At 43.6% G+C, this 25,171-nt stretch overlaps 2 protein-coding genes across 14 annotated transcripts in view; one reads left to right on the top strand and one right to left on the bottom strand.

The window, feature by feature from the left end:
- B3GALNT2 (beta-1,3-N-acetylgalactosaminyltransferase 2) overlaps nucleotides 1–2,664 on the top strand; it is a 345,788-nt gene extending 343,124 nt beyond the window's left edge. For 7 of the 9 annotated variants that reach the window (XM_033936244.1, XM_033936247.1, XM_033936246.1 and 4 more), the window contains one exon: nucleotides 1,968–2,664. In XM_033936244.1, coding sequence (XP_033792135.1) covers nucleotides 1,968–2,102 — 135 coding nt within the window. In that variant the 3' untranslated portion in view covers nucleotides 2,103–2,664. The remainder of the gene's footprint in view (nucleotides 1–1,967) is intronic. The other 2 variants (XM_033936243.1, XM_033936242.1) reach the window with 2 other exon arrangements.
- Nucleotides 2,665–2,804: 140 nt separating this feature from the next.
- Nucleotides 2,805–25,171, bottom strand: part of TBCE (tubulin folding cofactor E) — a 434,765-nt gene continuing 412,398 nt past the window's right edge. For all 5 annotated transcript variants that reach the window (XM_033936232.1, XM_033936235.1, XM_033936237.1 and 2 more), the window contains 3 exons: nucleotides 6,363–6,422; nucleotides 4,097–4,188; nucleotides 2,805–3,871 (listed from right to left, as the gene is read on the bottom strand). In XM_033936232.1, the coding sequence (XP_033792123.1) occupies nucleotides 3,779–3,871; nucleotides 4,097–4,188; nucleotides 6,363–6,422 (245 nt within the window). In that variant the 3' untranslated portion in view covers nucleotides 2,805–3,778. The remainder of the gene's footprint in view (nucleotides 3,872–4,096; nucleotides 4,189–6,362; nucleotides 6,423–25,171) is intronic.

Raw genomic sequence — 25,171 nt, 5'->3', positions numbered from 1 at the left:
TTCAGGTGGGGGAACACAAGGAAACCTTCAAAATCCCTCAAAATTAACTTTTTAAAAAATTGTTATTGGAGCCTGTCAGCTCACAGATACAAAAGAGATAGCTGCTGCACCTGCTTCTAACCTTTTCAATGGCCGGTTCAGAATTCATTTCCACATTGCTGGAAAGGCATCCTTCAAGCTGATCTTTGGGCTGCCAGTCAGACTCCACTGTCGGACTATGTCTCCACCCCTGCGGTCCACCAGATGCGCACCTTGAAGGGCGGAGGTGCGAAACGCAGCTAGTGTGAAGCGGAACACCACTGAGCCCCCTAAGTGCACTACAGTCTGCGGTCAAACCCCACCCCCTTAACAGGGTGTGAGACTAGGTCAGAGGCAGCCCTGAACTCCAAGGAAGACTAAGCAGACTGGCTAACAGATACCCTGAAGAGATCAGCCTGTCAGCTACAGATCAAAGTCTGTGAATACTCAAGCAGGGAAAGCTTCAAATCCATTTCAAATGTGAAATACCCACGAAAGGGACAAAACTTCGTCGAATTAAAATAATAAAACGGGGAGAGCAGAATCCACATAGCTGCAGTCATGGTTGCAGAAAAAAAGACTGCTAGAGGGCACTAAACTAGCCTGTGATGTACTCTGGAGGCAGAGTGAAAAACCTGGAATGGATTTCTTCTGCAGCTCATGCAAGTAAGGGGAAATAACCCTATGGTCTAGAACAGGGATCTCAAAGTCCCTCCTTGAGGGCTGCAATCCAGTCGGGTTTTCAGGATTTCCCCAATGAATATGCATTGAAAGCAGTGCATGCAAATAGATCTCATGCATATTCATTGGGGAAATCCTGAAAACCAGACTGGATTGCGGCCCTCTAGGATAGACTTTGAGATCCCTGTTCTAGAATGTCTCACCTATTACAATGGAAATAGTCAATTTCCTCAATGTCAGAAGAAAAACAACAAAGGTGACTGATTGTGTTCAATCTCGTTTATTGAATAAAAAGAATTGACATGATTGTTTTAAGGCCCCCAAACAGGCCTGCCTCAGGAGTCTGAATGTATGACGAGATAATGTTTGTGTGTATACTCAGTCTTTAATTCTTAATTCTGTATTTCAATATGCATTCACTGAATGATTAGAACAATAAATTTATTGAAGTAGAAAGGAGGGCAATTAATAATGCTCCATTGTCACTGCCCACGATATATGCCGCTCATAGGGTGGCAGTGAGAAGCAGAGAAGGTCCATCTTTTTCTGGCTTAAGATTACCAATCAAAAAACCAAAATATGCCTGGTCCGAAGGATTTTTGATAAAGAATCTGTACTTGTAACATGCTACAGTTCTGAAGTGGTATTGGAGACGACGTACCATTGTCATTCATTCCTTAGTAAGAACTGTGAGACAGGGCAAAAAGCTTTCCACGTTAGCAGGGATCTCAAAGTCCCTCCTTGAGGGCCGCATTCCAGTTGGATTTTCAGAATTTCCCCAATGAATATGCATGAGATCTATGTGCATGCATTGCTTTCAATGCATATTCATTGAGGAAACCTGACTGGATTGCGGCCCTCAAGGAGGGACTTTGAGATCCCTGCCAGCTGGGTAAAATCAATAATCTTTTATTTCAGTCCAAAATAAACACACAGTAAAAGTAGACCCGACACATCACTGTGCTTCAACAAATCAGTCCGCCTGCTTCAGGGGTCATTAATATATAAATAAAACTCTGTCGGGTCTACTTTTACTGTGTGTGGACTAGAATAAAAGATTATTGATTTTACCTAGCTGGCTCTGGTGGAAATCCTTTTGTCCTGTCTCACTGTCTCCTTCCTTGTGCTTCATTCGTGGGTCGTTTCTTCTGTTGGACTTTTTTGTAACATTTGTCATTCATTCCTTAACATGAGACTGGTACACTGTTAGTCTGCTTTTTATTTAGTGATTATTTAGTGATTAATATATATATTTTTTTTAATAACAGGACAGTCTTTGGTTATGTGAGAAGCAGTGTGAAACTGGTATGTTGTCTTCTCCTCAGTACTCTCCAGAAGAACTAATAAAGCTTTGGGAAAAGAGAGAACAATGTGGGACTCCTTGTGCTTGCGAAGAAAGATAACCAAAGACTTTCCAATTAGGTGCATAATCTAACTGTACTGTATCTCTCTCAATCATGACACTGTTCTAGAGGTGAATAGTAATTTTGTAAATTAGTTTTGTTTATATTTACAAAGCCTATGTACTTACCACATACTATAGTAACCCAATTCAAAGTCCACCAAGACAGTGCAGAATCTGTTCCCATCATGTTGTAAGGAAAAAATATATACTACTCTTACTTTTAAAATCATTAAAAATACACATGTCATAAGGAAAACTACTACTCGTCTTATTATTTCTATTGTACTGCCAGACACACACAAAGCTGTACATTGACATGCAAGAACTTACAATCTAATTGCAACAAACAGGACAAAAAGTGTTTTTTTCAACTCCAGAATGCACTTTCTTTGGCACCGAGCGTTGTTGCACAAGACTCCACATCGTACCATATCATTTGGCATTATTGAGAAAACTCCTGAGGCAGGCCGGTTGGCCGAAACATGTACATGTCGAGTCATTGAGTTATTGGATGAATAAAGCTATTTGAATCATTGAATGAATTAAAGGATTTTCTATGACATCATTTGTTCACCAGTCTTTTTAGAACAATTCCACTCCTTATTTTGTCTATTTGTGTTTGTGGTTTTGTTTCCCCTGTTTTTCTGCTGAGATAATAAAGCTTAGCAGATTTATTTTTTAAATAAATTTTTAAATTTAGCATTGAAGACCAGTTTCTGTTAGATTTATTGAACTTTCTTTTTTTTTTTTTTAACTCAGGTACTGTTTACATAAAAATAGCCAACCATGTTCATGCAGTGAACCAATATATGATAAAGCAAAAGGGATTGTGTATTTTAGGGACTCTATTCAAATAAGTTCTCCATTTTTGATTCTGTCTCCCAACTGCCAAAAATCAAATCATTAAAGCTTTATCCACCACAACCCCAGACTATTCTAAAAGCCTACTAATTAATTTGCAAATCTTTACATAATCTTGTCTGGGCTGGGCAAATCTAGTTGGATGAAAATATTTGAACTGTGATAACTTGAGACTCTAAACAAAAATATAAAATAGGATAAGCTCTGCCAAACCACCATCAGAATTAAACTACTACTACTATTAATTATTTCTATAGTGCTACCAGACGTTCGCAGCGTTGTACAGTGTCACAAAGAAGAAAACAGTCTCTGCATTGATACAGCTAAGGGGAATTACTGCAGCCAGCTTACCCATCCTATCTCAATTTTGAAAAATTGTGTAACAATTTTTTTTTATGTTTAACTGTAAACAATAAATCTACATAGTATGACATTTTTCAGGATAAACAGGGAAATGTAACCATAATTTTCTAAATTCAGTCCATCCTCCATTTTCAAAAAGCTGTGAGGGTCTGTGGCTAGACTATATATAGACAGATAAATCAAAATCAGAGCAGATCAAAAAGATTTCTTCCAATTAATCATTCTGGCCTCGTATCACTGATATAGAATATTTTACTGGAAAAAAACACAATATGATTCTAAAATATTCTGTTTGCAAAACATTTTATAAAAACATGTTCTTCTACAGTATGCTGCACAAATGATTGGTAAATCTATTCCCTCTGATGGATTATCTTCACACTTGTTCTTAAACTTGCTTCTTTTTTAAGGAGGAGGTTGCTGTTTAGTCTGTTATTAATCAAGGTATTATTACCATCGCACCAGTATGCAGTCTCCATTTTCTACAGAGTAAAATGCCAAGGATTTTAAATCGTTTTGAAGTGTGATCTCTCTGCTTTCCATCTAAGACAAAAGAAATTAAGACACTAACAAAGATGGTGAAAATAAGGTTGCTATATATTCACACAGGTGATACATTTTTTTAAGATCATAAAAGTACTGTAGTACAATGATTTTTCTTTTTGAGTATTTCATGATACTCTATAATAAGTACTGAATATGCCATATTTAACATTCCACCCTTTTCTGGATATGGTACTGGGGTAGGTGGATGTTTATATAACTCACCTTTGTACTTTTATAAGACAGTCTGAGGTTGGAACCAGGGATTCTAAGTAAACGATGAAGTAATCCTTTCACCTTTTGTATTGTCATGCTATCTGTGAAAGTAAAAGCCCATCTGATATTTCTAGAAATATTACATGTCACATCATAAACATATCATATCATAGAGGCTTAATAAAGATAAGTAATCTGGTTGCACTGTGTACATTAACTCACTTTTGCTAAGCAGCAGTTTATATCCTTCACATAAATATTTTACATTTTCTTTGCATTAATGTTCACCATTTTGACCTTTAGATCAGGATATTGGCTCTGTGTTTAGTATGGTTCCTGATGGTATTGGTAGGGGAGTGGTATTGCTGATAATGCTATGTCTAATCAATAAAGTACTGCGCAACACAGCTGCATACAGCCCAAAAGTGTTTTAAAATGACCTTTAAAACAAGAAGAAAGCAGCACATGACCTTTATACTTTTCAGATGTGAAGCTTAAAGTGTTTTTTATATGCTGAGTAGACAATGACACAGGAAAAAATTCTGTCCCCGTCACTGCCCCGTCCCCGGACCACCATCCTCTTCACCTCCCCGTCCCCGTTGTCCCTTTCACCGTCCCTTCCCCGTCTTCAGCGTCTTCTCCTCTCCTTCCTCCCACCCCCAGCACCCTTCACGCGGTCCAGCAGCTCCCTCCTGCCAGTCAACCGTGGATTTCCCTCCCTCCCTTTCCCTTACCTTCTCTTGTTGAAACTGGCAATTTCTATAAGGCTATGTGCTGTATTACAGCCAGAGCCTTGAAGTCGTGTCGGATTGCCTGCTAGAAAAGTCTCCTCTGATGCAACCGGAAACAGGAAGTTGCGTCGGAGGAGACTTTTCCAGCAGACAACGCGATGCAACTTCAAGGCTCCGGCTGTAATACAGCACAAAGCCTTATAGAAATCGCCAGTTTCAACAAGAGAAGGTAAGGGAAAAGGAGGGAGGGAGATGCATGGTTGGCCGGCCGGCGGGAGGGGGCTGCCGGATTGAACGCTCTTCACCACGCGTGCTAACCATTCACCACTCCACAGGGCGGTGAATGGCCTTGTCCCCGATCTCGCGGTGACCTTTTTTTTTTGGTCACCGTTTTGGCGGGTAACAACCACTGTCATTCTCTAATGCTGAGTACTGTGCAACAGTCAGTCCTATTACAATTTGATATATCAGCAGCTTTCGATTCAGTTGATCACAACTTACTACTGACCAAATTGACTGACTTAGGTCTAACCGGATCTGTTTGCAGCTGGTTCAAAGACTTTCTGAAAAACAGAGAATACTGTGAAAAGATGGTACTTTCTCTGGAAGGTAGAAATTGTTCTGCAGAGTCCCTCAAGAATCCTCATTATCCCCTATACTCTTCAATCTATTTATGGAACGGGTCTTAGACCAATCATGGCTCTTTAGGCCCCTTCCTAGTGTATCCTGATATGCACCAGGAGGGGCCTAGAGAATTCTGGTAAGAGGAAGGCCCTCTATTTTAAAGAGGTGGGCCTGCCGGTAGGAGAGAATAAGCATCCCTCCTGCCGGTCTTCGGAGAAAGGTTCGAGGGGAGTTAGGGAAGACAGATTACTAGACCACCAGGTTTGTGTGGTGGTGGGGTACCCCGCCCCACCAACCTTATGGCAGGAGGGAGTGGGCATTCCTCCTGTCGTTCACAAAAAAAAGTGCTCCAATGTCGGGGGTGGGTGAGAGTGGCTTTTTGCAGAGCTCCCCCTCCCCCCTTTACCAGCGATTTTCCACAAACATAGCATGTATATAATTTGCATGCTACTGTGCTGAGAATTGCCTTTAAAACAAAAATCATTTCCACCACAGTATTTTTTTACTGTGGGGTTGGAGCTTAGAGAATCCAGCCCTAAAGATGCTAAACTATTAAAATTGGTTTAGCGTTGATTGTTAAGGGCATGGTGAGTTTTGAGCTTATGGACCTTGATCTTTTATGTTAGCATGAGTTAACGTGAGCTATATTTTTTTGTGTCTATTTGTAAAGAAATATTAACTGCTCTCCTAGCTGCCAAACATACTAATTTCCTGTTAGCTAGTGTGCAAAATTAAGAATTAACTATTTAACTATTTAAAGGCAAACTAGATGAATCATTCTATTGCGACTTTTAAAATATATTTTAAAACACAACTGCTTTAATTTTTACATTTCTCTTCAAAGTTAAACTAGAACATCAATAATTCTTTCCCAACAGGACAAAGCCAACATTCTCATTACTACATTTTTCTTTTCTTACCTGGTAGTTTCTTCTCTATTGGTTTCTGATTGGGTTTATCAGGACACACAATGGTCAAAGCTTAAAAAAAAGAGATCACACACAGCAATTCATTTATCTGAAGTTTAGATGACACAATATATGTATAGTTTAACTTAGAATGGTTACCATGCATTAACGGATTCAGCGGGATATAAGATTACACCTTGTGCTGTCCCAGCCATTTTAACAGATTTCAAAAACTACCACCTTTCAAACACTGTTTTTCCTGGCCCACTGATTTTTATAAAACTTCACTGATGCCAAACTAGGTACCAGAGAAACTAGGGTTCAAATCCCACTGATACTCTTGGTACTCTTGGGCAGGTCACTTAGGGGTAACCTTGAAAGAGACCTGGGAGTGATGGTAGCCACATCATTGAAGGCGTTGGCGCAGTGCGCCACAGCCTCAAGGAAGGCAAACAGAATGTTGGGCATCATTAAGAAGGGTATCACGACCAGGACGAAGGAAGTCATCCTGCCACTGTATCGTGCAATGGTGCGCCCACACCTGGAGTACTGTGTCCAGTACTGGTCGCCGTACCTCAAGAAGGACATGGCGGTATTTGAGAGAGTCCAGAGAAGAGCAACTAAGCTAATAAAGGGTATGGAAGACCTCTCATATACTGACAGACTGAAGAAGCTGGGGCTTTTCTCCCTGGAAAAGCGGAGACTTAGAGGAGACATGATAGAAACCTTCAAGATCATGAAGGGCATAGAAAGAGTAGAAAGGGACACTGTTCAGGCAATTAGGCTTGATGGGCCGCCGCGAGAGTGGACCACTGGGTGGGATGGACCTCTGGTCTGCCTCAGCGGAGGCAACTTCTTATGTTCTTAGGGGTCCTTTTACTAAGCTGCAGTAAAAAGTAGCCTTAGTGTGCCATTAACCATTTTTACCACAGCTGTAAAATAACCAATTTCCGATATTTTGTATTAATGGCCATGTGCTAATGTTGTTATTAGCATGAAGCCATTTTTAAATATTACCGCCATACATTTTAAAGGTATTACAGGCTCATGTGGTATTCCTGCACTAACCAATTAACACATGGTAATGTAGACATAACTATTTAGCACAGGAACATCCACTCTCCAGCACCCTGGCACAATTCTTCAAAAAAAAACATTTGTGTATGGTTAGCAAGTACCAATTTGCCAGTTACCGAGGAGGGAAAGGTGAGTAATGGAGTCCCTCAGGGATCGGTGCTGGGGCCGATCCTGTTCAATATGTTTGTGAGCGACATTGCTGAAGGTTTAGAAGAAAAAATTTGCCTTTTTGCAGATGATAACAAGATTTGTAACAGAGTGAAGGAAGGAGTGAAAAACATGAAAAAGGATCTGCAAAAGTTAGAAGAATGGTCTTATATCTGGCAACTAAAATTCAATGCAGATTAATGTACAGTAATGCATTTGGGGACTAGAAATTGGAAGGAGCTGTATGTGCTGGGAGGTGAGAGGCTGATATGCATGGATGGAGAGAGGGACCTTGGCGTGATAGTGTCTGAAGATCTAAAGGTGAAGAAACTGTGTGACAAGGTGGTGTCTGTTGCCAGAAGGATGCTAGGCTGAGTAGAGAGAGGCGTGACCAGTAGAAGAAAGAAGCTGTTGATACCCCTGTACAGGTCGATGGTATTCAATTTTGGAGACCGTATCTAGCGAAGATGTTGATGCCCCTGTACAGGTAGATGATGTTCAATTTTGGAGACATTATCTGGCGAAGGACATAAAAAGACTTGAAGCGGTCCAGAGGAAGGCGATGAAAATGGTAGGAAGTTTGTGCCAGAAGATGTATGAGAGACAGTAAGCCCTAAATATGTATACCCTAGAGCAGTGTATCGCAAACTGTGTGCCATAGCACACTAGTGTGCTTCCTGAGATTCCGCATTTGCCGCAGCATACAGAGGAAGAGAAGTGCCAGCTAGCTGACTTGCCTCTTGCTGCATCTTCCTGCTGCTGTCGCGTTTCTCTCAGCGCACCCATGTGGGGGGCCCTTTACAGGCATTTTCCTGCTGCCATCGCGTTTTTCTCTGCACACACCCCCCCCCCCCCCCCACCAGCGACAGCTCCGTGTGATTTTTAAGTTGGTCACATAGCTGCCGCTAGGATTCATTTAGGCGCAGTTTCATCCAGGAGCTTTGGGGCCTTTGCTAGGCTGGCCTGAGACTCCCGGATGAAACTGCGTCCTAGCAGCAGGAGATGGGAGAAGTACTGTTGGACAAGGGAGGAGGGAAAGAGAAGGGGTATTGCTGGACGGGAAGGGAGAGGATGGAAGGGAGAAGGGGTACTGCTGGACAGGGGGGTAGGGAAAGGGAAGGGAAAAGAGGTGCTGCTGGACCTGGTAGAAGGGGAGGGGAAGGAAATATGCTACACACTGGAGGGGAGGGTGAGATGGTAGATGGGGAGACAGCATATTAGCTGTGAGTGGGATTGGGGGGAGGAAAGGAAAATTGTTACAGGAGGAGTGAGTGATGAGAGAAGGAGAAATGATGCATGGGGAAAAAACATGGATTAGGAAGGATGTCACTCGAGGGAAGAGGCAAGGAGAGAGAAAAAGTGTGCAGGAGGCAGAAAGGGTTGGTTCGTGGAGAGAGTGAATTGGATGGGGAGGATAGAAAAAAGGGAAGGAGAAATGTCACAGGGGGAATGAGGAGAGGGCAGAGAGTGGAAAGTTGAACTCATGGAGGGAGAGAGAGAGAGATGGTTGGGAAGGGAAGAAGGACTGGAGAAGCATGCAGGATGAAGAGAGCAAGAAATGTTAGCCTGGTGGAAAGGAGGAAGGGAGAGAAAAAAGTTACACAGGGTGGGGGGTGGGGGGAGGAGGAGAGATGACTAAAGGAAGGGAGAGATACCAGACCAGGGAATAGAAGGGAAGGAGGGAAGTCTGGTAGCACAATAGAAATAATAGTAGTAGTAGTAGAGAGAGATGCCAGATTATGGGAAGGAGAGGAGAGAAATGGGAAGGAGAGGAGAGAGATGTCAGACCACTGGGAGGAGGGAGGGAAGGAGAGAGATGTCGGACAACTGGGGGAAAGGAGAGAGATGTCAGACCATGGAAACTGTGAGGGAAGGAGAGAGAGAGGAAGGGGAAGACATAGAAAGATTTTGAGAAGAAAGCAGAAAAATGGAAAAACTGAATGTTAAGTTAATGCCAAAGATGGATGCAAGACAAAGTGAAGGAGAGAAAAACAGTCAATGGATAAGAAGGCACTGGAAATACAGTTAAAAGCACAGAAAAATAAAGTCACCACACAAAAAGGTAGGGAAAATGATTTTATTTTCAATATAGTGATAGAAATGTGTCAGTTTTGAGAATTTATATCTGCTGTGTATATTGTGTGTATATAAAAAATGAATGGAAAAAATTGCATTACAATTAGTAAAGGGGCAGGATCTGGGGAAAAACTTGGGTGGGTATAGGGTTGAGATTGGGAGGTCTATGGTTGGGGCACTCAGTTGATATTTGTTAGACTTCCCTGCTGGCACGCCCTACTGGAATTTTAGGGCCTATCTGGAAGGCCTCTGCGCATGCGTGATGTTGTGATGATGTCACGCATGTGCATGTCATCATCATGGTGACATCCACGCACTTCCAGGTGCCTCGAGCCGTGGCCACTACCATTAGTGTTCCCTGGTTGGAGAAAGTTTGAGAGACACTGCCCTAGAGGAAAGAAGGGACAGAGGAGAGATGATTCAGACGTTTAAATACTTCAAAGGTATTAACGTAGAACAAAATCTATTCCAGAGAAAGGAAAATGGAAAAACCAGAGGGCATAATTTGAGGTTAAGGGGTGGTAGATTCAAGAGTAATGTTAGGAAATTCTTCTTTACGGAGAGGGTGATTAATGCGTTGAATGTGCTCCTGAGGGAGGTGGTAGAGAAGAAAACATGGGATGCAAGCGTGGGATGAACACAGAGGATCTCTAATGAGAAAATAATGGGTATTCATTGAAGGAACTAAGCCCAGTACTGGGCAGGCTTGCAAGCCATGTATCCCATATATGGACATTCAGTTGAGGATGGGCTGTGGAAGGTTTTAATAGCTGGGATGGTTAAGATGGGCTGGAGTGAGCTTTGATGGAGACTCCAGTAGATGGAACCTAACACTACTATTGGGCAGGGCTCTGGGTTTCTGTCCCAGAAATATCTAAGAAAAAGGACCATTTAAATTAAATTAATTTATGGAGCATGTATGGTTGGGCAGACTGGATGGACCACTCGGGTCTTTATCTGCCATAATTCACTATGTTACATCCTGTAGTATGCCATTTTAAGCTACGTTAGGCACATTAGTGTCTAATGCATTTAGTACCTGAATATAACTCATGAACTACTACTGGAAAAGAAAGCACAGTTACTTACCATAAAGCACAGTTACTTACCGTAACAGGTGTTATCCAGGGACAGCAGGCATATATTCTCACATGTGGGTGACGTCATCTACGGAGCCCCGGCGCGGACAGCTTTTCAAGCAAACTTGATTGAAGTTTCAAGTTTGCACACTGCACCACGCATGTGCGTGCCTTCTCGCCCACTAGAGGGCGCGTACCACCTCGTGGTCCTCAGTTCAAATTTTTCCGCGGAGCAAGAAAGCCCTGTGGATCTGAGCTCCAGCGTTTTTGCCTTCTAGCTGCCGCGTTTAGTTTGTTTTTCCATCGAATTAGTTCGCGGTGCTGCTTTTTCTTTTCGGTTCTTTTCAAAAAAAAAAAAAAAAAAAAGTATTTCGTTTTCGTCTGGCTCCGGGGGCTCCCGGAAGCCGTGGCCGGGGACGTCGGTACGTTCCCGGCCTTCTTCTTTTTCTTCGTGGATGTCCCGTCCTGTTACGGGATTCAAAAAGTGCAGCCGGTGCGAGAGGTTGCTTTCCATCACTGACCCTCACCGGTGGTGCATTGTCTGTCTTGGGCCCGAACATCCGACAGAGTCGTGTGATCGCTGCTCTACCTTCCAAAACAGGGCCCTTCGTCGCCGCAAGGCCAGAATGGCGGAATTGTTCGCCGTCGACGCGCCGCCTAAGGCCTCGACGTCGGCCCCGGCTTCGGCCCCGGCCTTGACCTCGGCCTCGGCGTCCTCAGGGGCCTCGGCCTCGCCCCGACCCTCATCCTCGAAGACGTCGGCAGTGAAGCAAGCTTCGGGTAAGTCCTCTGTTCCATCCCCTTCAGCAAAGAAGCCATCCTCGAGTCAGGCCAAGGCGGGTGGGTCGACCCCGGCCCCGCATCGGACCTCGACTCCGCACACCCCGAGGGAATACTCGAGACCGAGGTCGCCCTCCAGGGAGTGTGTCCCGGACTCGGAACTCCCCACCTTCGTGGGGATTCCGGCCTTCCAGGATCTCCTCCGAGCTCTGTATTACAAAATTTATTTTCCTAAAGCATCCCATTCTGGTTAGCTTGGAGGTTACCCACATGTGAGAATATGTTGCCTGCTTATCCTGGGATAAAGCACAGTTACTTACCATAACAGGTGTTATCCAGGGACAGTAGGCAGATATTCTCACATGTGGGTGACGTCATCCATGAAGCCCATTTACGGACAGCTGCAAAAGTGCACCGGCACTTTAAGAACTTTAGAAAGTTTGCGGCTGACCACACCGTGCAAGTGCCTTCCTGCCCAATGTAGGTGAGCAGCTCCTCAGTTCAGTAAGCCAGCTATGAAGCCAACCAGGAGAGGTGGGTGGGTAGTAAGGATATCTGCCTGATGTCCCTGGATAATACCTGTTATGGTAAGTAACTGTGCTTTATCCCAGGATAAGCAGGCAACATATTCTCACATGTGGGTAACCTCCAAGCTAACCAGAATGGGATGCTTTAGGAAAATAAATTTTGTAATACTGTTTGGCTGAAGTGCCTATCCCATCAGGAGAAAGTTTCCAGACAATAATGAGAGATAAATGTATGAACCGAGGAGCAAGTAGCAGCTTTGTAGAGCAGAGAAAAGCTACTGAAGCTGCCATAGCTCAAACTTTATGGGCTGTGATCCGATTCTCCAGGTGCAGCCAAGCCTGAGCATAACAGAACGAGATGCAAGCAGCCAACTAATTGGAAATCATTCTCTTAGATACAGGATGCACCAACTTGTTAGAATCAAAGGAGACAAAAAGCTGGGGAGATGATCTATGTGATTAAGTCCTTTGCAAATAGTAAGCCAATTCTTATGCTTTTCTTATGTACTTTAGTTTTTAATTAGTTCTTTCTTCTATGTTTTCTGCTATGTACTCTAGTCTTAATTATATGTGAACCGAGTTGAGCTCCACTGGGAGATGAACTGGTATATAAACCTAAAATTAGATTAGATTAGATTCTGCTCACAATTATAAATGCAAAACAGCAACAAGGGAACATAATCAAATCAGGATAGCAAACATCAGTAACCTGAATGACAACAAAATTGCTAGAAGTAGAAACAAAATGCACCAACAGAAGAGGGTGCCCTAACTGGGGACCCCCCAAACTGAGTGCTAACCCCATTCTGATGGCAATCTAATAAAAAACTGGATAGAAATGCAGCTTACCAGTATTTGTAAAGGCAGACAATCAGCAAATCAGCAAGTAAAGGGCGGGTTTCCGGAATAAAGTATGGATTTACAAGAAGGAAGATTAGCAGAGGTAAGATCCTCCCACTTTAATCTGGAACCAGTGGGACATAAACAGAGCAATCCCCAAAATTCAGGGTGGAACTGATGAGCCCGCTGCCAACATAAAGGCACCAAAAGCAGCATCCTGCTTGGCTGCCACATTGATCCTGTAAAACTTGGTGAATGTATGCAAGGAGGACCAGGTAACAGCCCTGCAAATCTTGTACAGAGAAACAGCCAACGACTCTGCCCAAGAGAAGGAAAACCCCTCTGGTTGAAGGAGCCCAGACCTCGAGGTGGGGCCTCTTTCTGACCACATAAGCTGCAGAAATGGTCATCCGAATCCACCTGAAAATAGTAGCTGTAGAAGCTGGCTTCCCTCTGGCAGGCAAGACCCACCCAAACAGGTGGTCAAAAGGCGATACTTGTTTGCGACCTCCAGATACTACAATAAACTTCTGTGCACATCCAAGGACCGCAACACCCGGTCTTGCTTTCGCAAACCAGAGGAAGCAAATGCAGGAAGCTGGACTTCCTGATTCACATGGAAAGCGAAAACCACTTTTGGAAGAAAGGAACAGTATGTGGCATCACTGTGGAATCTGTAATCTGCAGAAAAGGAACTCTGTGGGCTAAGGTAACAGCCACCAAGAAGACCATCTTGAGTGTGAGATCCATCAGAGATACTTGATCTAGAGGCACATATGGAGGGTGAGCAAGAGAGTGAAGAACCAGATTAAGGTTCCAGGTTGGACAGGGAGGTTCAAGGGAGGCCTGAGCTGCAATGCTCCCCACAGAAAACGAACCACATCTGGATGGACTGCCAATGAGCCCCTCAGGGAAGGAGGGCCCATACACAAAAGCCCAGCAATCTGTACCCGCAGCGAAACTACTGCTAGACATTTATTAAGCTACTAGTGTTTAAGCCCATTAGATTAACGGGTGCTAGAATAGATGTGTGTGTGTCTGTCTTTCTTTCTCTCTCTCCCCTTGACCGCTGTCTGTGTGTCTATGTTTATTTGTTTTTCTCTCCTTGGACACTGGTTGTCTCTCCTTAGACGCTGCCTGAATGTCTTCCTTACTGTCTGTCTCACTGGCCCCCTGTGCGTCGAACCCGAATTACTAAAAACGAAACAAATTTGTATTTGTTGTATTTGTTTGCATTGCTTTTGCTTTTATGTATGGGGGCGATTTTATCTAGGATGGATGTGCTGGTTGTCTTCCAGTGGTCCCAGAAGTCTATTCCTTCCTCTATTACTGTCTGCGGTTCGTATTCTGACCAGTATTCTTCTGGATTAATATAACCTCTTGTTTGATGTTCTTTTTTTATCATCGGATGTGTTTTAGATTTTCAGTGCAACCAGATCAGCTTAAAATAATAGGTGAAGTGGTCGGACCAGATGTTGTGATGCCAGGTGCCTTCAGTCAGAGAGATGATTGGGACAAGGTTTTCCTTTGTGGACATGGCAACCAGATCTAAATGATGGCCTTTTTCATGAGTTTGTGTGGGTACGGGGATGTTGTAGTTAAGTAGAGTTAGGAAGTTTTTAAGCTCTATTGTGTCTGTGTTGTTCTCTTCGTCTAGGTGTAAATTTATGTCCCCTGTGATGATGGTGTAGTTGGGGCTAATAGAATTGTGCAGGACTAATTCTCAGAAGTCTTCTTTGGCTTTGGGCCAGCTTTTAGGCGGGATGTAGAATAGTATGCTGGATAAGGATTATTCTAGCTGGGTATTATTGATTTTACAGGCTAAGATTTCTAGGTTGTCGGTCATTTTAGAATCCAGAAGTTCGAACTCGAATCCTTCTTTAAGGATTATGGCTAATCCTCCTCCTTTTTTGCCTGAGCGGTTTAACGTAAGGATTTTGAAATTGTTTGGTAGAAGATCTGATATAATAGGATCATCATCAGACAGTAACCAAGTTTCAGAAAGAGGCAGGCTATTTGTTTGCTGGTGATCCAGTCATTTATGAGGAATGCCTTATTTCTAACAGATCTGGTATTAAGATATGCATATGGGATGGAGGTGGTTGCAGCAATTATTGTTGAGTTAGTGGTTTTTATGATTTTTATTTCCCTTGGTCATTTTTTTAAGGGTACAGTGGTGTCTTTTTTTATTTGAGATAACATTAATATGATTTGTAGTGTCTTCTTGTAGGTTGGTGGTGTGGGGGAAAGGTGGGTGGTGGATGGATTGTAATTGAGGGTAGAGAGAGTGAACGTCTTTGATGTTACCGCTTATTAGGTAGATCAATAGGATTAGTAAGAGATTCATGATTGGGAAGTAGATTGAATATTCCTGATGTCCTGAAGCAGGGGACATTTTTTTTCCCTAGAATTCTTGATTTGTGAATAAGTGGTTGAATAGAGGGGTACAATTCTGGATTATTGAATTAAATTGTTTGGCTGATTGGCTTTTTTTTTTTTTTTTTTTAATTTATTGTGACCCGGGAGGAGAAAGTGCTCAAGGAGTCCTGGCTAGCTGATCCAGGTGGGATTAGTTCTTAGGAGGTCCAGGTAGTAGCAACTAATAATTGCCCATGTTTCTAATAGTTATTCCTGCGACTGATTAATGTGTCACTTGCAGTTGACTCGTGCGGTTGATCAGATGCAACTAATACATGCGACTAACTAGTTGTACATGCTGTCAGCCTAGCTATCGCTACCATTCAGCATTTTTAGTTGGCATTACTTATGTCAGCGAGGCCTATGGGAAATTATATCAATCTGACTCTGGCATGGGAATGCAGATAGACCCTGAGGGCAGGGAAACTGTTTTAAGTATCCCTGATTGATATGTTTCAAGTATCCCTGATTGAATCATGACTAGCTAAAAGGTGTTAATGTCTGATTAAGAGGGTGCTTAGGACAATGGGTCCAGGTGCACAGATCAGGGACAAAGAAGCCAGAGACTAATCCCATCTTCCATGCTTGTAAGTATCACACCCTCCTTAGCAATTAAATTAACCACTGTTTCAGTTTATAAATTCTAAACAGAAAGATACTGGGATATACAAGTTTCTATATTCAGCCAAGGTATAAAAGCCTCCTCTCTGTTCTATCAATCTATCTCTTTCTATCTAGCTAACTCTTGGCTCTTGGCTTGGCACTCTGGTTCTCTCTTGAGCTCTCTCTGTTTATCCTTCCCTTTATCTATGGAACACGAAGCTTAGACCATCCCCCTTTTCTCTCTCTCTGGCTCTTCCTAGAACTGCAAGCTTCTATGTCTCTCTTTTCCTCTGAACTCTGTAAGGCAGGGAAACTGCTTTGCTCTCTCATTAATTGTAATGCTTAATTGTAATGCTTATAAATATTGCTTTTCTGTAAGCCTATTTCTATAATATATATTCTTTATGCAATCACCTCTGGCTGTGCCTATTATTTGATTCTACTTCCTGGTGAAACTTCAGTGAGGGAACTGAATCTGGGACCAGCGTTTGTCAGTACGCCTTTCACTTAACCCCCACCTAATATTGGGGGGGGGCCACTAACAAATCTGACATTTTGGGGGCTTCTCTCGGTCCTTCCTGATGACTTCATTTAGGTAAGTAGAATTCAAGTTTTTTTTCCTCCTTTTATGCACTGTGCAATAGGATTATGTATAGACAGAGTGATATAGAAATCAAAAGTCCTTGGAAAACCCTTAGATTGATTGTACGTTAGCCTGGATGACACACTGTTGAAAAGTTCCAGTAATATTGTGGGGTTTTATACTTGGTGAGATTTTATTTATCAATTGACTTTCTATTTTTGATTGATAGACAGAGTGAGATAGAAATCAAAAGTCCTTTTGGAACCCTTAAATTGTTTTAGACTGGATGACACACTTGTGAAAAGTTTCAGTAATATTTTGGGTTTTATATTTGGTGAGATTTTACTATCAAAAGTCTTTGTAGTGTTACCTGTGCCAGTTTGCATTGTATGATTTGCTATTATATGCTTGCTAGGGTGTTGCATGTAAGAATATTTGAGCTGCTCTGAAGAAAAGCAGGGTTCAAAGTGAAAACAGTCACTCAATTAAGACACGCCACATCTGTACTAATAACTTTTACTTTTTTACCTTGTGCTTTTAATTCTATTTCTTGTCAGTCTCTGCCCTGGTGAAAGGCCCAGTGCACACTGGACTGGAACTGGCAGCTGACACCTCTGCCCTTCTAACAGACTTCTTATATTTTTTCCTGCTAAACTTCTGCCTGTAAATTTCAGGTAGTAACCAGTGTGGGCATAAGTGTATTATTTATGCCAATGACTCTTGCCTAACACGCTTTACCTCGTTTTCTACCTATTAACTAAAGTCTCCCTCCTTCATAAGTGGGAGCATTTCAATCTCAAAGGCTACACACAGATAGGGACATTTAGAAGCCCATTCTCTCTCATGAAATATATGAGCAAGGCCCACGAACCAAGGCAGACTTCTGCAGCCTCAAATATGAACCCTTTTGATTTTCAAGAACTCACAGATATTGTACACAAATATTTGACAAGAAAGGGGGTCCATATGAGGGTAATTTTCCTGAACACACATGGCATGATATTCAGAAACAAATGGTTTCGCATTCTCAGGAGTTTAGAAAGAAAACAAATAAACGAAAATGCCTTTTCATTCAGGGGCTATGTAGAGGAGTTATTAGCCTAAGACAAGAAAATACTGACTTGAACACTCAGTGCCATCAGCTGTCCAAAGACTTAGATGAGGCACAAATTAATATATCCATGCTAAGAACCCAAATTGTTCAAGCTACAAATTCCTTTTTAGTTGTAAATGAACAATTAGAAGAGGCCAAGGCAGAATTAAAGTATTTAAAGTCAAAATGTGCCTCACAGGGACAGGTTAATGTTGTCTCCTCACAGATTCTGCCTTCTGCACCAGTGCAACATTCACCCTGTCATTCACCCTATAATCCATGTAGTCAGTTTATTGAAAAACAAAACAGTTTTTGTAGCAGGCCAGAGAAAAGGTAAACTAGCTACAGATGTAGAACAGGAAGAAGAACCGACAATCGAAAGTGAGGAAAATTCATTACCAGGCCAGAGCAATACCAATAGTACCCCTATAAGTGACACAGCTCCAGTAACTGTAGTGCTGCAGGGACATATGAAGGACAGTGACATTGAAAGAATAGTGGAGAAAGTGGGCCCTATGCCTTTTAACATAAATGAATGGTGCAAATGGGCTACTGACATACTGATTCACTGGGGTCTAGGGAAATACAAAAGGAACACTGCAGATTTTGATAAGCTTATGCACCTAGCCCTGGGTCCACATTATTATAAATTTGGATCTCTTGTTCATCCATACCAATTTGTAAAGATGGGCATCGAACAACTATTTCGCTGCACCTCTTTGCAAGTACTTAGAACTCTTTCACCCCTGCCAAGTGATACACTAGAGCAGTTTGCATATAGAGTGTGGGTAATCAATGCGGTACTTAACAAACATGAACATTGGCCCACTTCCTCAGATTATGGTCAGAGAGAACATAAAGAATTCCTATTAGAATTATCTCCCGAGATTACTAAACACCTTCTGTTGTTCTCGGAGGACCCTAAAACTACGCCTTTTGACACTTTACTGCTCAGGATTGGGTCTGTGTGGAAGACCCAGCCAGTTCAAATTATTTCAGTCTCAGAAGCTAGAAGGTGGCGTGCTGAGGGAGCACCCCAATACAAGAAAACACCACACACAGGAAATAGAGGGCATGTCAGAAGTAATTACAGAAATGCCTCCACTTACATTCCTTTCCATGAACTCAAGAGACCAAAAGGAAAAATTAGAAAAAGAGAAAAGGAAATGGGAACAGGATCGTCACACAATGCAGATAGAATTGGACAGGGTAAAAAGTGATTTGACAGCCAGGAAAAACAGTGTTAGTCCATAGGGATGTCCTGACTCTCTGTGTCCGAATACCAAGGTGACTCAGGCCTTCACAGTCCAGCCAGACTCCTTTCACTTACCTGTGGACTCACTTTTGGAGACGCAGGATAAGGGAAAGAAGTCAGACTCAGAATTTAGCTTGAGGTATGTGGCACCTTTGATCTTGGACACTTGCAGCTGCCCCAATGTTAATACTACTTTAGTGGGTCAGGATAAATTAACTTTATGTTTAAAACAATTTTATTAGGTTTTCATACATAAAACATTAACAAGATCAGCCAGATCATCAAGCAAGTTACCTATTCCACAATATAGAACCCAAGAGTCCTCCCCCCATCCCCCTTTCCCCCCATATTCCCACCCCACCCTCCCGTCCCCCCCTGGGAACAGCCTTATAAGAGTCAGGTCAGTTTAACAATCTACTGCGGACAATCGGTGTCAGTGTTGAACAGAAGGGCACCCAGCAGCGTAGGTATAATAAACCAGCTTTAGAGTTCATGTCTGTAATAGATATTCGTTCATAGCCAGCCAACTGGATCAGTTGCGAGCGCCAGTGGGAAACCGTTGGCGTGTGTGGAGACAACCAGCATTGGAGAATAGTTTTAAGTCCCATGAAGATGGCCTTTCGAGCGAACGCCGCTGCACCTGGGCGGATGGGTATCAAGGAGAGTTTTAATGTAAATAGGTATGTATTGGTGGGCTGCCAAGCGCAGTTCCAGATGGATTGTATTTGCAGGCAGACTCGTTTCCAGTAAGCCTGTATTCCCGGACACTGCCAAAACATATGGCCTAGCGAGGCTCGCGGGGCTGCACACTTTGGGCAACAATCAGTAGGACTTACATGCGCCCGGAACGCCCGGACAGGAGCAAAATATGCCCGGGTTAGGAACTTGTAATATCGTTCTTTATCAGCCACTGATGTCTGTAGTTTCATACCCTTTGAAAAGCTCCGTTTTAGCACATCCGCCGAAATTGTAATCTGCAAGTCTTGAGTCCATGTAGAAGCTAAGGAAGCATAGTCCAATTCTCCAGCCAAATCCTGTAGAAATCTGTGGTGGAAACGTAATGGTATGGGTTCCTGAGCAGTTAGGCAAAGGGCTTCCGACAATCTGTCCTGGACAGTTCCAGTCAAGGCAGTGTTTGACAAAGTACTGACATAATGATGTAACTGGGTATATTTGAACCAGTCCGCAGGCAGTGCTACAGAAGAATCACATAATGTTTGGAAAGATTGCAGTTGTCCAGTAGGTTGTAATACATGAAACAAATAAAATAGACCCCTCCCGTTCCACCAGGCCTGGGCACCCAGATCCATTCCCGGGAGAAAATCCCCATTACCCGCCACCGGGAGACACGGGGTTGTGTCTGATCTAACGGCCAAGCGCCGACAGAGAGTCTTCCAGAGCCGTCGTAGGGGAAGGAGAAACAATTCACCATAGGTGTTGTCCCGTTTAGGAAGGCACTTAACATGTAACATATAACTGAAGTGGTAGGGGGCTAGTGCCAAACATTCCACCTCCGTTGCCGTAAAGTAGGATGTGTTACAGAACCAATCATTTAAGTGCCGCATCAAGCAGGCCTCATTAAACCTCCCCAAGTGTAATAAACCCAAGCCTCCTTGAGAGATAGGTAGAGTTAATTTGGGTAAGGTGATCCGGGATCTCTTCCCCCCCCATAAAAATCGAGATAGGGCACGATGATGGTGTCGGATATGTTTGTGTAACAAAAATATTGGTAAAGTTTGTAAAACATAGAGCCACTGTGGAATCATCATCATGTTATACAGGGCAATCCTGCCCATTAGTGTCAATGGATAGGATCTCCAGGCCTGCAACCGCTGGGTAGTTCGGGTGAGCAATGGCATAACATTTAGTGAGTAAAGTGTAGACAAATCCCTCGGTATGTGTATTCCTAGGTATCGAATAGATGTTGGGGCCCATACTAGAGGAAATGGGCCAGGCCAAGAGTCGCAAAGTGACAGTTGCAGGGGGAGTACTAGAGACTTCTGTTTATTCAATGTCAGCCCCGAATATATGTGGAATTCGTCCAAGAGTTCCAGAGCACGTGGTAGGGAACTATACGGTTGAGCTAAGGTGAGTAAGAGGTCGTCCGCGAATGCCAGCACGCGTAGCTGAGAGGTGCCCTCCTTCAACCCAACCACTACATCATCCCTCAAGATAGTTCGAATGAGGGGGTCTAAGTAGAGAATGAATAGTAGTGGGGATAGTGGACATCCCTGTCGAGTGCCCCGACCTATGTCAAACGGCCGTGTCAGAATTCCATTTACTAGTAGAGAAGCTGTTGGGGATGTATATAACACCCGCAAAGAGGACTCAAACCAACCCCCCACACCCATGTATTCCAATACTTTAAATAAATAGGACCAATTCACTTGGTCAAAAGCCTTTGCAGCGTCTAGACTGACCAGTATGCCCGGGGTAGAAGTGAGTTGGGCTCTAGACATTGCCAACAATACCCTCCGAACATGCACTACCGAGTGGCGGCCCTGGACGAATCCAGCTTGAGCCTTAGATATCACATGCGGCAATAGAGGAGTTAGTCTATTAGCCAGCAAGCGAGCCAATATTTTGATATCAACGTTGAGGAGGGATATTGGACGGTAAGAGTCAACTTCGTCTCTAGGTTTGCCTGGTTTGGGGATCAAAGTTATGGTAGCCGCGTTAGCGTGTGTCGGAAAGCAGCCCTTCTCCAAGGCCTTGACATAATAACCCAGGAGAGAGTCACATACCTGCACAGACATCAACTTGTAAAATTCAGTGGTAAACCCGTCGGGTCCCGGGGCAGTATATGAGCGGAGATGAGAAATTGCTTTTTGTATCTCTACGCCCTGGATGGGTTTGTTTAACACTGATCTCTGCAGGTCTGTGAATCTGGGCATGCCTGCGTCTTCCAGATAATCAAGCACGTCAGGGCCCGCAGATGTAGTATGGCTATCATAGAATTTAGAGAAGTGCTGGTAAAACGCTTCCGCTATGTCAGTTGGTTTAGTATGGTAAGAGTGAGGCCCAGTTTTTACCCGGGGTATATAGCGGTCGTCCTGCCAGTTCTTTGTCAGTGTGGCTAACAACCTACCAGTTCTATTACCATAACGATAGAACCTATATTTTCTATAAAACAGTGATCGCTTGACCCTTTCGTGTAATAGTGCATTCAATGCCACCTGTGCTGAGTGCATATCCTCACGGAGCAGACGAGACGGATTTGTAAGGTATCGGGCTTTCAATTGTGTATATTGCTTCTCTAGTCTAAGAATACCTTGGGTAATCCGTTTGCGGCGAGCTGAAACAAAAGAAATTATCCCCCCTCTTAGTACTGCTTTGGCCGTCTCCCAAAATAGATCCGGGGTTTGCATATGTTGTCCATTGGTGTTTAAGAAGTCTTCCCAGCAAGAATTTAAGTATGCTTGGAATGTAGGATCTTCCTTCAGATAGGAGGGGAAGCGCCACCGGAAGCCCCCCAAAGGGGGGGCTGTCCAGGCAATATCCAACCAGATAGGGCAGTGATCGGAAATGGCTAAGGGGCCTATAGTCGCCTCTGTTACTCGAGAGAACAGAGATTCAGTTATCAAAATATAGTCTAATCGGGAAAAGGTTCCATGAGCTCGTGATTGGTGTGTATAGTCACGTTCGAACGGGTGAAGTAGTCGCCAAGGGTCTACCAGGCCCAGCGTTTTACACAAGAAGGGCAACCCTTTAGTGTCGGTTGCAGGTGGAGACCCAGTTGTTCTGGTGCGGTCAAGGGAGGTGTCTAGGACCTGGTTGAAATCCCCAACTATCAGAAGGGGGACTGAGGTGTCCATAAGTCCCAAAGTAGTCAAAGAATTAAAGTACGTGGTCGAGTAGGTATTAGGCCCATATATTATCAATAAACGGAAGTCAGTACCCTGTAAGGTAATGTGTAATAGTAAGGATCTACCCTGAGTGTCTCGGTGACAAGTGGTGACTACACATTTCAGACCCTTGCGGATCAGCAAACAAACTCCAGCCCGTTTGACCGATGAGGATGCATAAAAAACAGATCCTACCCAGCCCCGTTTTAATTTTTCATGCTCCCCATCAGTCAATTTGGTTTCCTGCAAACAAGCCAGATCCGCCCTGTGGCGTTTCAATTGTTGCAGGATTTTGGACCTCTTCACCGGGGATGAAATACCAGCAACATTCCAGGAAATGATGCGAAGTGTACTATCTCCCATGGGCACCCCATATAATTAGCATGGTGACAAGTAAATTCCAGTCCCACGCCTGGGTGCCCAGCCTCCCCCAGGCGTTCAGTACAGAGAACCCATTATCTTGTAGCAAAAGCAGGGCTAAACATAGTATAGGAATATTCAATCTGACCCATAAGAAAAACTTAACTGTAACATTTGCTTTCCTCTTAGGCTGTTCCCTTCCCTTCCCCTCTAACCCCACCCCTCCCCCCTTGTCCCCTAATTTCCCAACAAGCATATCCCTATGGTATATGCAAGAGGTCCGGAGAGACACCCACGGAACCCCAATCCGTCAAACAAACCAGAACACACTTACAATAAGTAAAGCCTCAACATAACATCATATTCTAATCTAGAATCAGTAAAGGTTAGTCCTGCCATGACCCAATACAGTTACGTGTTATGCTCTTCAAGGAGGGTCTCCCGGAGATTCCAGTCGGGTGTTGATGAAGTCAGCTGCGTCAGAAGCTTCCGAAAAGGAATGCCAGGCACTCTCATGCTGTATTTTCAGGGTAGCTGGGTACAGGAACAGAAATCTTTGTTTAAGTTCCTCCAGGCGTTTACAAAGTGGATAAAATCCTTTTCTTTTTTCCGTAAGGGTCGTCGAGTAATCTTGACTGATACGGATAGCTGATCCTCTCATCTTTAGGGTTTCTTTACGTACCCGATATTGGCGCAAAATTGCTGTTTTGTGTCTGTAGTTCAGGAATTTAGCTATTACAACTCTCGGTCTGTCATCCTGGGCAGGCTTCCTTCCCAAGCGATGGGCCCTTTCCAGGCATATAGTGCCGGGTTCCATAGCTTCTGGGAATTCCAACTCGAGCCAGCCCTCCAGCTCGGCAGGTAAGGTCGCATCAGGAATCAGTTCGGGGACTCCCAGAAAACGTAGATTACTGCGTCTCGACCTATTTTCCAGGTCGTCTAGTTTTTCTGCCTGTCGATGCACTGTTTCTTGCAGAGCTGCTATGTCTAGTTCATGGGAGTTCATTGTGTCTTCAGATGCAGACACCCGATGCTCTAGTTCCGCCGTGCGGGCCGTCGTGTCAGTCAGGAGCTGCTCCAAGCGGGTCATTTTAGTGGCTAAAGCCTCCAACTGTGGTCCCAGCGCTTGGGCCACTGCCGTTTTAAGGTCGGTCAGCGCCGCGTCTGTGAACTCCGATACCGCTGTTCCCGATGCGGCCGCCATTTTGGGTGCGCTCGGAGTTAGTTTTTGTTTTCCTGCTCGCACAGATTTTGAGCGCGCCGGCTCTTGCGACCGGGTCAAATATTGATCCATGGAAGCCCGAGGCTGGGCTTCTCCAGGGGACCCGGCCAGGATGAATTTCGAAGTCGCCGAGGCTAATAGGATCGGATTGGGGCCCGGAGCCGATGTGAGTCGCGTCCTCACAGGCTCATAGCGTCACGTGACCCTCTAACTTTAATTGATACAGGGGCTGGAATCAGTTTTACAGATAGAGCGCTTCCTACTGGAGATCAGGAAAATATGGAAATTTGTGAGATTCAGGGTCTAAATGACAAAGCTTCAAAGTGTGTGTCTATCCCACAAAAGGAACAAATGAAAGACATTGTAGAAACTACTGCCAGCATGAGTGCGAATACAGGCAAAGAAATAGTTGAAGTGGCTGGTCTTGCATTAGGTACAGAAATTCTAAATGCTTCTAAACCTTTGGTTCATGAGGTTATTCCTGTGCAGTTAGCCACACAGTGTAGCATGCCAGTGCAGAATCATGATCGTAGTGTAAAAGAAACTCTCTAGCACTTTGACTTTTTACTTGTCCCTTAATAACATTTGTTGTCTAACATATTGTCTTAAAATTGTTTTAAAATTGTTTTTAAAATTTGTTTGTTTCCCTTTATTTTGTTTTAATATTGTTCATCGCTTAGAATGTTTGTAATAGGCGATTTATCAAATAAATTTGAACTTGAACTAACTCACTCAGAGGCTGCAGATCTTTCAGTTTGGGCACAAGATTGTGGGAAAAGGTACACAAAAATTTTGTTTGAGGGCAAAGATCCTGAACCACAAACACAGCATCCAGTACTTCCTCCAGCAACAGAACTGGTGCCTATGATGGAGGAGAGGGGTCTGAGTGGACCTATCTCTTTAGCATGTGGCTCTC

This window comes from Geotrypetes seraphini, chromosome 3 (genome assembly GCF_902459505.1).
Source record: "Geotrypetes seraphini chromosome 3, aGeoSer1.1, whole genome shotgun sequence".
Taxonomy (NCBI): Eukaryota; Metazoa; Chordata; class Amphibia; order Gymnophiona; family Dermophiidae; genus Geotrypetes; species Geotrypetes seraphini.
This window is presented reverse-complemented; position numbering and strand designations above follow the sequence as displayed.